Source organism: Adiantum capillus-veneris, chromosome 5 (assembly GCF_014529385.1).
Source record: "Adiantum capillus-veneris isolate H3 chromosome 5, ASM1452938v2, whole genome shotgun sequence".
NCBI lineage: Eukaryota > Viridiplantae > Streptophyta > Polypodiopsida > Polypodiales > Pteridaceae > Adiantum > Adiantum capillus-veneris.
In genome coordinates this window covers 37,114,649-37,128,731 of record NC_140935.1, presented here as the reverse complement: position 1 = coordinate 37,128,731, position 14,083 = coordinate 37,114,649, and the positions used below count along the sequence as shown (strand labels likewise).

The 14,083-nt window shown below is 40.1% G+C and overlaps 1 protein-coding gene across 1 annotated transcript in view; it reads right to left on the bottom strand.

Annotated features, from left to right (window-relative positions):
* Positions 1–9,249, bottom strand: part of LOC147457155 (uncharacterized) — a 150,896-nt gene extending 141,647 nt beyond the window's left edge. Inside the window, exon 1 of the mRNA XM_086513533.1 lies at positions 8,968–9,249. Coding sequence (XP_086369659.1) covers positions 8,968–9,210 — 243 coding nt within the window. The 5' untranslated portion in view covers positions 9,211–9,249. The remainder of the gene's footprint in view (positions 1–8,967) is intronic.
* Positions 9,250–14,083: the final 4,834 nt, after the last annotated feature.

The window sequence follows — 14,083 nt, the reverse complement described above, 5'->3', positions numbered from 1 at the left end:
TTAAAAAAAATTTTATTCTTTTTTTAAAGTCCTAAAATTCTAGTTGTCTTCAACTGACCATAACTCCCAAACGGAGCCAAAACAGCCCAAGTCCGACTCAAACAATCTTGTTGCACTTGTTGCGCTCTTCGACGGCTATGTGATGCAAAATTTCCATAGCCTGCTCTGATTTGCTAAAAATCAACCTGCAAAACAACATTTTCTACAAAAACGATGCAAAAACAGTAAATTTCACTTTTTCCTTAATCTTTGGCCCTCAACTAGCAGCAAAACATGGCAAGGGTACAAGAGGTGGCTGGAATCATTTCCATAGGTGTTGTAGACATGGAGTGCTTGGAGACTATGGGATATGAAGGTGTAGATAAAAGGGGAGAAGAGGTGGTTGAAAGGATTTGCATAGATGCTACATCCATGGAAAGCTTGGAGGGTGGAAGAGATTCCATAGATGCTACAACCATGGAAATCTTGGAAATGGAGGGTTATGAAGGTGTAGATGAAAGGGTAAAAGAGGTGGTTGGAAAAATTTTGATAGCTATTGTAGCCATGGAGAGCCTTGAGAGAGAGGACTATGAAGGTGTAGATGAAGATGAGGGAGCTTGTAGTGAGAGACCATATAATAGGTTTTGGGGGGGGGGGGGGGGCGTGAAGAGTGAAAAATGAGGTTTTGGGAACTTTTAAAAATTTTGAATTTTTAGGGTCTTTTGATGCACGTAAATGGGAAGTCTATTTATGTTGGAGGGAAAGCATGGGCTCCACCCCCACCCCCTCTTCCACTCTCCCTTATACTCTTTGAAAAGGTAGAGAGAGAATGTAGCTTCCCCGTCCCTAGTCTCTATTTAGATCTAGAAAAAACGTATGAGAGCCTAAAAAAAACCTATGAAACTACCCTTAATCATTGGCCTTGTCCCCTTAACCACACACATTTTAACTTTAACACTAGAGTGGTAACATAAAACTTTTATGTCCTTGGACACTTTTGTGTCCTCTTAACTCAACAACTTCCAAGAATTGTTACTTGAGATGCCAAGTAGATTCTAAGGCGTTCTATACCCACAAAGGTTTCCTTATGACTTGAAAAAAACTTGGAAATTTTTGGGCTAGTGATTCCATCTTTAGAGTTTGGTTTGAATAACATTTTTAAACCTAACTTGAACGGAAAAAGGTGTGCCGTTTTTGGCCAATTTTTATAAAATAGGCATTAGACCACTCTTAAGCACAACTTAATGGCCTTTTAAGTGATACATAGTTAGCATGGGTAAGCTACAGAGTTAGCATGGGTAATTATAAAGATGTTTTCATGCTTCTAATAGCCGGAGAGTCTATGTATTGGAAGTTATGGCCCATTTATGAAAAACCCTTTATGTTGATTTATTAGTAAAATTCACACTTCGATGAATATTTTGAAGGTGTTTTTAAAATCATAAGGCAAGCTTGAGTGCGGTCATTGAGTGATTACTATATAACTCTTCTTTCTTGAGTTTTGGGGCCCCTAAGACCCTAAATAGCAAACAACACAGAGGTGGGAGTGATTTTGCAGTCTACCAAAATCAAACTCATTTTGAGTTATGCTCATATTGTCTTCAAATTTCTAAATTTCACTCAATCAACATGGTGCATTTTGAATCTTAGCTCCAAATAAAACGATACAATCTCAATTTGGCATGAGCTTGATAGGTTTATAAGTGATATAGAAGGCCACATTGTGGAAGCCAGTTTTTTCATTCGTACAATTTTGGCACTTCATAGGTGTGTTCCAAGTTGTCTTATGAAGATAGGGTTTGATGATTTTTATGCTTTCTATTCCTAAACATAAAAGTAAAGAACCAAAGTGTGTAATATGGAAGCATTTATAGTGGTAAGGATAGGTGTAGGCATAGAAACATCGATGATAGGTCAGCTGAATATGAAAAATGAAACTTTTTTGTACTTAATTCTACTTTCAAACAAAACATTTTGGGGCTACAACAACCACATACATTGGTTAAGAACCCATTAATGTTTATAGAAAAAATATGTTTGTACACTGGAGAATTTTGTACATTGTGTAAAATAGGGCTCGCCTAGCAAATATGTTGTTTTTGGTCATTTTGAGCACTCCTTTGGCTTTGACTGCTCCTCATGACCATATAATCAAGAATTGTGAGTGTTTCTCAATAGAGTGTGGTTTTAGCTTTGAGCTGATGTAAGGACTTCTTTCAACACGTACATATGATAGTAGTATTGATTTTTTTTCCAAATCCCTGAAAGCACACTTTTATGTCCTGTTAGGTTACCAAACTAGTGTTAAGCCCTTAAAATTAGGAATCCTTACAAGGCTCTTTTGGGGTTTATATTTCCCCTAATGGGGTCAAACCTTTCAAAATATTGCTTTAGGCGCCATCCATTGACTCTAGTTTTGTGGATCTTGCCGTTTACATTTTGTAATCGATGGGTGCCATTGGAGTGTTACTACAAAATGATCTAGGTTTCTTCCCATCTTGGCATGAACTTGTATCCTTGCATGTGCCAAAAATATTTTCATATCTAAAGACTAGCATTCCTTCCACCAGTAGAGTGAGTGTTTATTCAAATTTTAGGTGTTTTGAGTTTTGTAGGTGGTGTAGTAGTTAATGGCATCATCTCTACCTAGCTCCAAGCATTCTAGATCAAGTATTCATTTTTTTAATTGTTTCTTCATGTTGTCACTTTCTCTATTTAGGACTCTCAAGCTTGTTAATTACACTTCAATTGGTAAAATGGCCTCCTTGCCATACACAAGCTTAAAATGACTGTACCCAAGTGATGTTCTAGAAGGAATTCTCAAGAGACACCCATAGTGCTATGGAAAAATGCTTATCGTAATACCAGGATTTCTACTGCCCTACTTAGTAATGATTTTACAAGGCATTCCGTTTGCCTTTTCTACCAATCCATGAAACTAAGGGTAACTCTAGAATGCTACATGTGGATGCCTAACTTCTCCATCAATTGTCCAACTAAGCCAACTTTAAAGCTAAGACCTCTGTATGAGATAATCTGAAGGGGAGTATGAAACCTAGGTCAAATGCTTCACCTGTTTAACCTTTACTACCTCTAGTGGTTCTGTCTCTTTAGAGCTTGTGGCCCATCACTGGGGCACTGCGAGTTGTGCATGACTCCTCTGATGACTCAATGGATTTGGCATGCATACACAACTTCTTATCCTTTGATGCGAGCTACTTTAACTACTTCAACACAGTTTCCAAGTTGTTGCAACTATGGAGAGCTTGGAGAGAGAGGATGGGTTTAAATAAATGGGCAACTTTGGAGAGAGAATGGCTGAGAAAATGGTCATTTGTTGGCAAAAGATAGTTTTTTTTACCATATGATATATTCAAGGTTTTTGGAGGGTGCAAACGAGAATTATTTTATGTTGAAAGGAAAGAATGGTGGACCCCACCCCCTCCCTCCACTCCCTTCCTACTTTTTAGAGGGTATAGTTATGGCCACCACCCTCCTCATATTTTTCAATGCATAATCACCCCTTAAGCTTAAGGGTCCTTTTGGGGTTCACATTTTTCCTAATGTACTTTTGACCCAAGTAATTACCTAGTAAAAATAAGAAGACATTGCCTACATTCACATATTTCCCATTATATACCACTAAATACAAAACCTTTTTCTTTTGTAAATGCAACTTCCCACCCTTTTATGACCTGATCGTCTCTTGTACATTTACATGGTACTATACGTTAATCTTTAGAAAATCCCCCACAAATCCCCCATGACTTTGAGCTCTTGGATTTCGTAGCTTTCTTTATGGTCCATGATGAATCCTTCCCCTTTTTAGAAGGAGATTTTGTACTCCAAACTTATTCTTTAGAATTTCATAGAGGCTAAAATGAATAAATGTTCTCTCTGCTTTGCATGCTAGCTCTCTTATCATTTCCACTCTTGAATGAATATCCACTTTATAAAAAGAACCAAAGATACACCCAAAAGATTGTGTGTGTGTGTGTGTGTGTGTGTGTGTGTGTGTGTGTGTGTGTGTGTGAGAAAGAGAGAGAGAGAGAGAGAGAGAGAGGCATGTATGGACTATTTAGTAAGAGAAATTGGTGACATCCAGGTTGTATTTTAGCTCTAATATACATAAGGTTTCATGTTTATAGGCTGGGATTAAGCAGCTTGTCATCAGGGGTAGCAAGATAAATTTGAAGTAAAGCAACCCATGAGTCTTTATAACAATATATTTGAAGGGCCTCCAAATGTTTTAGCTTTAATTGTTCAATAATGTGTAGTTATAGCATCGAATTGGACATACAGTACACTTTGATGAGCAAAAATCTGGAAAGTTAAGTTGAGCACAATTTTGGGATGAGATTATGCAATCATTCTTCCATGATTGATCTTTTCTTCAACAAACCCTCCCTAATCTATCAAAGCATGGAAGAGTGTTCTATTGGTTGTTTCAGGAATTTTGAAGGTTCGCTAGATTTTTGACACCAAACATGTTGTATTTTTTTCACATTGATTATAGTTACTGTACTAGGATTTCAAACAAATTATTGAATTTAAGTTGTTGCTTCCATGTAAGGACCACCACAACATCTAGGTAATGGACCACTTGAATTTGAATCTCGCAATTATCTCTGCCCTTTTTAGTTTGTGCCATTTGATGGAGATGATGTTTGTATCATTATAATCCATGAATTGAGATTCAATTCTGAATGTTGTAGTTAAATCAAACGCCCAAATTTTTTATTGATGGATCACTTACCATTACCCAAAAATGGCAAGTGTTTAAGTAATTCATAAGCCAATTTGTGCATCAGCAACAAAAAATTGGGGTAGAGACATGAATTTTGGGACGTGGTCTAGTTGGAGACCAAAGCAGGAGGCCCTGACCATGTAGAGTACTAACCTAAACTAATAGATGATATTGAGGGTTGAGAGAGAGAGAGACAGAGAGAGAGAGGTGCTTTGTTTTTTTAAATATCCTTGTTTTATTTAGAAACCAACATATATAGCTTGGTGTGCCTAGGATACAACAAACATCTCCACAATTATAAGGGTATATATAGCTCATGAGGGCAACAAGATCCTCTTAGGACGATCAATGTGTTGTGGCACTTGAATGCATGGGAGCTCCAATCATTATTGCTTTACACCTAGATGTTTCCATGTATATCCGTCTTTGATGCTTACTCAGACATCCACACTATGTAGATGTAGGCCACTCATCTGTCATACGAGCATGCATTGAACGTTGGATCATGGTCCAAGAGGGCTAGCGGGTCAAATAAAGGCAGCAGTGATCACCAAGATGGTCGAGTTATCTTTTTCACAATCAAGTTTTGAATCACTAACTACATTTTATGCCATGACATTTGTATAACATGACACTCTATTTTGATATGATGTTTGTCACTTTGTTGAGCTCCTGTGCTGCTTTTACAGTTCTAAATATGTTGTATTTTAAATCCATTGATCTTTGCTCATTAACATATCTTGACCCATGTTGTTTGCAATTGTGTCTGTGGCTATGTCTATGATAAACGCAGATGGATACATGCATATGTGTGTGTGTGCATGCGTGCATGTGCGTAAGTGTGTTCGTGTGTGTGTCTTTATATATATATATATATATATATATATATATATATAGAGAGAGAGAGAGAGAGAGAGAGAGAGAGAGAGAAGTGCAAAGAAGAGAAGAGAAGAAAGAGTAAGAGAAGTGAACATAAGAGAAGAGAAGAAAGAATAAATTTTTGACCTTGATATCCTAAGAGTCTCACAAAAAAGCACGCAAGGGTTTCCATGCCACTTGGCATCATCCAATTGGCCAGCAAAAGCATAGATGGTACCGCCAAATTAAAAGCACAGTCACAAACGCCACTGCCACACCAGGCAACAAAATCATAGTGACGTATAAACGCAGTAGCTTCTCACCAGCTCGCATCTGTTTCTACTGATCATCTCTTTCTCCTTTCGATGCCGTTGATGTTTCTCGTCTCTCTCAAGGTGCTCCACCTTTCTGGTTCTACATAAACTTACTCAATCGCTCTACAACAATTTTGAAGACCAGGAGAACTCTTCTTCTTATCAGGATTGCATCTCTACCTACATTGACTCGGTTCTATGTAGCTTTATGTCAATCAATCCAAATGACTCAACATGAATTGTAAATATTTTTCCTGTGCAACAAAGCTGACTTTGTCGGTTGAAAGCTTCTTGACTAGCTAAAACCACAACAAAACAAATCTTAGAGATTTTAGATGAAGCATGCGCAGTGTTGGTCAAAGATGTGCCTTCAGACTAGGTCCAAACTGCACATTGACTGATAGAGGTAGTTGCAGGACAAAGAACTTCACACAAGCATATTCATAGGTCATTGGTTACCCTCTTAAAACGCCTCAATAAATAAATTTGTTCTAAATCAAATAATTTAGATGATTCTAATTTTTTGCTAACTGGCCACTTAAGGCAACCTCCACCTACTAGTTTCTTGTCTGAGTCTGCTCCATCTAGCTCTTCCAAAGATACTAGCTTTCAGGACAATTTTCGTTATAGCAAAGTCTTCGGCAACACAGCTCATGCAGTGGTAACTTTTGAAGGAGCTACTGAAGTGCTCGCTGAGCAGAACCTTACTACTGAGATGGTTAAGCTGGTCTTTAGAAACCATGTCAAAATCCTCTAAAGAAGAAGCCTCGTTGCATGACCGTGTAGGAGCTAAGGCAGTGAAACTCACAGCATTCGAAGCTCCTGCTTTTGCAACATCAGAATTCTTAGCACTTGAAGGGTTTGAAAGTGCACCTGTTGGGGATTTCCATAGGTGGGATACATTACCAACACAAAACTCGACAACAATTGCAGTAGTTGGTAGTATGTTAGAGAAGTTGCCTATTTTAGAGAACATGTATCCAGATAACCCAACGCCAACCTTGAATGCAGAATCTCTGACTAGCACACCAAGCAAAAGAGATATCTTCTTAAAACCTCATGATTTTGTTATTACGGACCCTTTTTATTTAGCAGAGTGCAGCAAACCTAGTGTGAGTGATAGAGTATTAGATACAGCCACAACAGCGAAAGAAGCTGCAATAGCTCTGTGTGACAAAATGCTATATTGGCATAGTCCTGTGGGCTTGTGAGTGACCGGGTACACCAGTGCAGCACTCAAGAGACATGATCACCAGTTGTATTGGTTGCAACAACATCAACGCACAATTGTTGACAAGAAGAAGCAGCGACTATTGCAATCTTCAGCACTGCAAGCAACCGATCGCAAGGGTAAATGTCAACTATGTTTAAAAAAAGCATACCACAAGCCCTTCTCCATCTAAATTTGGCATTGCCTAGTGCCTACTCATGATATATTGTATTCAAAGTACATATAGAGATCAGAGCAAGGCCGGCTAGGTGAGTTTAGCAAAGAGAAATTTTGTTGAAGAGCGAGTGAAGCCAGCAACAACAACCGACCTACTAAAGCTAATGAATTTTTCACTTCACGCAATTACAGTATCTAAAACTCAAAGATCCCTCCAACACTACAGGAGAATCATAAAGTACCCCTCCAACACTGGAGGAGAAAACAAAGTATGCGGGGGAAGGGCACATTCGCTACGGTTTATGGAAATTGGGTGAGGAGCATCCCATGCACCTAATGCATCACTTTACATCTACTATCTATATAATTTGAAAATATTTTTACTTAAAACATCAAGTAACTCCTACTTTCAATCATGGCGCAAGTTCATTGAGATTTTGAGGCAGCTTCAAGGGGACGTGGTACAAAGTCTCGAGATTAAGCAACGACATGATATTCAGGTACATACCAATACTTCGTATTTTGGATTCTTTTTGGCATACCTACCCTATGCGTTCACGCTCGAAATATAGGTCACTTCTCTATTTTTCTTTCACGTCGGTTCTCCCTTTTCGTTTCTTCACTTGAAGCTCTCTCTTAGTCTCTCTCTCTCTCTCTCTCTCTCTCTCTCTCTCTCTCTCTACCCACATACATACAGGGGATTGTTAGAACAGACTCCAAAGGTAGGTCAGTTCTCTCTTTTGCTTTCACGTCGTTTCTCTCTTTTCCTTCTTCACTTGAAGCTCTCTCTTACTCCTCTTCTTCCATGGAATTTCTCTCTCTCTCTCTCTCTCTCTCTCTCTCTCTCTTTCTTTCTCTCTCTCTCTCTCTCTCTCTCTCTCTCTCTCTCTCATGCACACAAACACATCCAAGGCATACCTGTATCCGTTGTGAGCTCGTCACCTCCCTAGATTTCAAAACCCTCCGAAACCAATCAAGGCACACTAGTTAACATCATAAGATCAATCCTAAGAGATCAACTTGATCTATCTGACGAGTCTTGATCTCAAGGCTGTTAATCAAAAGATAAAGGCAGTGGTAGGCAATGCAATGAGTGAGAGAGAGAGAGAGAGAGAGAGAGAGAGAGAGAGAGAGAGAGAGAGAATTCCTTAGACCACCATGGATACTGATTTAGATGAATGAAGATTGCTATGATCTTTTAAAGATTCCACTCTCGAGACTAAATGTCCACTTTGTAAAAAAAAAACAAGAGATAAAACACATAGCCTCTGTGTGTGTGTGCGTGTGTGTGCGTGTGTGTGTGTGTGTGTGTGTGAGAGAGAGAGAGAGAGAGAGAGAGAGAGAGAGCTTTGGTTTTCTTTCACTCCAAGAACCTTATTTTATTTAGAAACGACCGTAGGTAGGCGGCGGGTGCGCTTAGAGTAGCACAACGTCAAGCTGCTCCACAGTAGTTATAAGGGCGGCAAAGTTGCTGCTCTGCATAACAACTAGTGGCAGTAGCAGCATTGTACTTTGATGGATACATCTAATTATAATTAGGCCAAGTACCAATGCCCTGGTAGCGCACCCCATCGGTGAAGCCGGGCACAGGGTTGGCAATAAGCCTCTTGTTGGGCACCCGTGCGGGAGTGTAGAAGGTGATGGAGAGGCCGGTGGGGACCCGGCTCAATGCTGCCTTGCACCTGGATGTTGCCGTGGATGTCGGTCTCAGGCGCTTGCCCAGATGTCGACACGTTGGTGATGGTGCCCACGAAGTGGCGACCCACCTCCGGCACCAGGATGTCGCAGGTCTCCGTCTTGGTGGTGGAGTTGTAGAAGATTTTTCCGTGTATGTCGTACTCTTGAAGGGATGCGGCACTCCTCTCGAGTGACAGCTCCTCCAGCTTCGCCAGCTGATCCTCGGTGTACTTCAGCCGCTGCGCCATCTTGATGCTTAACGCAAAAACAAAGGAGAAGGAGAGGCAGGTGATGATGAAGGAGGTGGCTGGGCCTCCTATTTATAGCGAGCTGGCGCCGCGGCCCTCAGCAGCAGCAGCAGCTAGTGCAGGTCGTACTCGACGCATTAGAGTAGGAATAGTAATAATATGTAAGCGAATCGATGCCCGCTCCGGTCACACCAACAACGTCGCATGCACAGCTAGTAGCTGTATTATAAGGCCTGCAGGGCTCGATGCTGCCGCGTGCGGAAATAAGAATATTGCACATGGCTTACTATTATGTGGCTCGATGCTAAGGATGGCTTATTATCTATACTATATATTAAGGAGACTGGTTTTTGAGTGCCACGTGTTAAAGTTTGCTCCATCCGGTGAGTTCCGGTTTATATGAGTGAGGGGGAGAGAGAGAGGCCGCCGAAGGCGGCTGACCGTACTAGTTATGTCATAAAGCAGGATGGCCCTAGCCCGTGGAACCGATTCCCGATTACCCAAATAATATAGCGACTCTTCACCTTCACAGTGCCATGCGATTCACACGGCTCGGGCTATACAGGATTGGAGTGCCTTAATATTAGGCATTTAATTTTTTTCCAGCAAGAAAGGTATATTTCACATGTAGGGTTTTGTTCCTATGCATATTTTTCACATGTAGGGTTTAATTGAAAGGGAGTTGCAAGCCTCCACCCAATCATCCCGAACTTTGGAGCGCTCTTCCAACTAGCCCCTCCAACTTTTCACATACTTTCTAATTATAAGTAAGCCACGTTTTCGAGCCAATAACTCTAAGACCACTAGCAAACTTAGATTAATTTCCAAGTTCTAAAAGAAAGGAGCATCGCCCTTTGTTTCCCAACAATGGTCAAAATCCATGACAAGGGTTTGCGACCGGGGATTTTCTCGATGCCCAGCTTAGCTACAATTCCTGGGCCGCAACAATTGCGAGAGCCCTATGCTTTTGAAAAAAAAATCCACGTTAACCAAAGTTCCATTTGAACTAGTCAACACTCATGACTGGCCCACCGAATGAGGAAAGCTCCTCGTGTGCTAGCTCAACAACAACCCTTTGCAACTTAACAAAGTTTCTCGAATGTGCCTATAAGTTGGTTGACTCCTCTTACCACCACTCGAGGCATTACGACCATTTTCTTGGCAACCTTGTCACCACATATCCCACCAGCTAGTAGGAACGTCAACCTTAAAAGCTTAAGACGTTGTCAAGAAGTTTGTAGAGTAGCCAGGAACGCACGGACCCTCTAGCTGTGACATAGGGGTATATGCCTCTCAAACTTCTTCAGCTTATTTCGAAGGCAATAGACTTCTTCCTTTATAATGTTATCCCGTCCTTCCACCATCATTCCAAATTTCTATGTTATTTCTCGATTGGAAGCTCTATATTTCTGAGTCTCTTTCCTCAAGTGATCTTCTCTATGATTCTTGCTTCTTGAATCTATACTCTTGCCAATCTAATCCTAGAACATCCATTGTCTCATCATAACCTATAAGTCTTCCGGTTCCTCTTCTCTTGTTATTCATGCTTGCCAATGGTGCCTCGCAAGAGACTCACAATCTTTATTGGAGGAGGCTTTATTTTGAGAATTTCAAGCTTTGCAAGGGGAAAAACAGGCGCCTACATGCCTCATCTAAAAAGGTAAGAAGGAGAGAAACTTTGATAGATGAGAGGAGTTTGTCACCCGCAAGCATACAAGAATATTCAGTTAAAGATTTTGTATATAGACAAAGACTTTTTATCACTCATAACAATTCCTTCTCCTTCTCGAATTGCTTGCCTTGGGACGGAAATCCTTGTAGAGTTGCTTTCACAGTTGCCCAAGTAAGGATCGTTCATGATCTTGTCATCAATGTCAATTTAGACATGGAGTTGAATTATGGGAGCAACGCCATGGACATATATAGAAAACATGCTAGTATATTAGAAGCAATGATGAGTGTGTTTGACTGTCTACCTCATTCGGATGTGCTCACCCACTATTGATTGTACTCAAGGAAGTCACATTGGGATGTGGAAAACTATGAAAAAAACACTCCCAATATTGTTTAAAGAGCCACGATTTGTGTATTCATCACCAAAACTAGATCCTACTATATTGTCTATTGTAACATTACCACTCTAGAGTTGCACTACTCTACAGTCCAACTCTCGCAATAAACTTACCTCAAGCTAGCAATTTTGTTACAGCTTGATCTAGTTTCATTGTTATCATCTAGGAAGTTGCTTGCATCCTATTGGTGTGAATGATAGAGTTAGCAGGCCTTTTTCTTTCCATGAAAAAATTAATAATTTTTTCTAAAGGACTTACCAACATGGCTTTGGATGATGGAAATGGATGGTGTCATGTACATATAATAGTGTGCTTTTGGTGGTGGTTGTCCTTTACCTACCTTATCACGGAATTAGGACCCTCAATATGATGCAATATGGGTTCTTCTTGCTTAGGGAATAATTATTTCGTTTCTAGAGTGTGAATATTACAAGTGGAAGGTGTTGGTATGTTCACCACACTCATAAATTTGGGTAGCACTCCTAGCTTTTCAGCTAGCTCCATAGAGATGAAATTGTGGGTAGAAACATTATCAAAGAGATAAAGAGAAACTTCCCACCCTTTTATGACGTGATTGTCTCTTGTACATTTACGTGGTACTATACGTTAATCTATAGAAAATCCCCCACAAATCCCCCATGACTTTGAGCTCTTGGATTTCGTAGCTTTCTTTATGGTCCAGATGAATCCTTCCCTTTTTTAGAAGGAGATTTTGTACTCCAAACTTATTCTTTAGAATTTCATGGAGGCTAAAATGAATAAATTTTCTCTCTGCTTTGCATGCTAGCTCTCTTATCATTTCCACTCTTGAATGAATATCCACTTTATAAAATGAACCAAAGATACACCCAAACCAAGCTCTCTCTACCTCTGTATACGTAGATACATCCTACACAACATCATCTTGGAGCTCTCCCGCAAAAGGAATATCTGCCACCTCTCACTGTCTACCTATCTGCAAATCCATATACTCATCACATTGTGACTCACCAGAGCATAATTTCCCTATCTCTCAATCATCCAGATCAAGCACAACATCTACAAAAGAAACATGTCTAGTCTCCCGCTCGCTACATGTATGTAGCGCGACTAGGACTTCACGATCTTGTATGTAGGAAACATGAAATGGTTAAACCAAGCCGTTGCGGGTTCCTCTTGCAATCATAAGCGATCCCATTTTTATGTGAAAAGACCACTTCGAATGCAGTACGTGAGAGCTCCTATCTCACAATTTCTCATTGAGATAATGCTCTATCTCAGCTCCTCAGGAATAAAGTGCACTCATAAAAGTGTAAACGATGCACCACTAGGCCACAACAGACATACATCTCCTACCCCTTGAGAGTCATATGCCAAACCATCAACACTCTGCACACTACTAAATCTCCCACTAGGAAAGCTATTGAGCCACTCATGACAAGGCGTGACATGGAAGAGTGCATCACCCTCTAGCAACCAACAAGAAGAAATTTTTCCATCCAGAGACCAAAAGGAGAAAAGAGGTAAACTAAAAACAAACATGAAATCACCATCACTGGCATAAGTATGCAGTGCAACTGTCTCTCTAGCATGCACTAAAGCCCTATTGGTATCACACAAAGATCTCCTCTATTGCCTCATATGCCTAAAAAAATGTTGTTGAATGTGCCATGTATTACTGCAATGCTGACATCTCAAAGATCGGCATAACTGAGAATTCCATCTCTCATTGAGTCACATCCATGGACTCGAAAGCATCATACATAGTGTCAACCAATAGAAATGCCAAAGGCATAAACCGCAAATGCATCAATGAGGGAGTAAAGCTCAACCACAACAAGAGGGAGTGATCGCCTCAATCCAATGACTACAAATGCATCAAAAAGTATGGCAATCAGTCCAAAAACTATGGTGAGTTTTCTAGGGAACATTGGATAGCGTCTGCCTTATAAAATGAGCAAAATCTCATTGCATCTCTTAAAAACATAAACCTCATCCAAAATGCCAAAGTGGGACATGATCTTGACCATTGCAACCCCATCAAAAATCTCTTGACAAAAGATATGTCAAAGTGGGAGTAAAGCTTGACCACTATAATCTTCAAAATATGACTCAAAAAAACATAAACTGGTAACCAATACTCAATGCCAATGAGTAAAAATGCCAAAATAACTCCACAGTGTCACATATAATAGAAATCCCCACTCAATGTACATTGATGGAGTGTCTACGCATAAACAAGCACCAAAGGGGTCCAAAAGGTCTGCTCTATGCAAAAAAAATGCTCTCAAAAGAACTCATCAGCACTCAAAAGTGCTCGCCAAAATGCATGGAAAATGGGCATAAACCATGCACCAATGCTATATGCAAATAGTATGTAAAAGACCATAAACCAAATCATTGAAGCAATACCAAATCAAACTATGAAAATGTGACAAGACTTGTGTATCAATGAGGTCCAAAAGCCAACAATGCTATGCACAAGAAACAAAGAACAAAGGTTTCTTAGAAATGCAAAGACCATACATAAAGGCCATATGCATATGGCTACCAAGAATCTCTATCAGATCGCAGAGAAGAGCACAAGTAGGTCTATGTGAGTTGATGAAAATCCAAGCCGAGTAGATGAGTCCGGAGAGAAACCATCTACCAACATCTATCAAAGAATCTCCACCTATAGTGCCGATGTTGAAAACTACACCTCAATGAGAAAAGTCCGTCGATCGTAAAAACCACACCACCTGTGATGTCGTCACCAAAAATTTTACCTCGATAAAAAATGTGTATGCCGGTAATCAAAAGCACAACTTCACCAATAATGT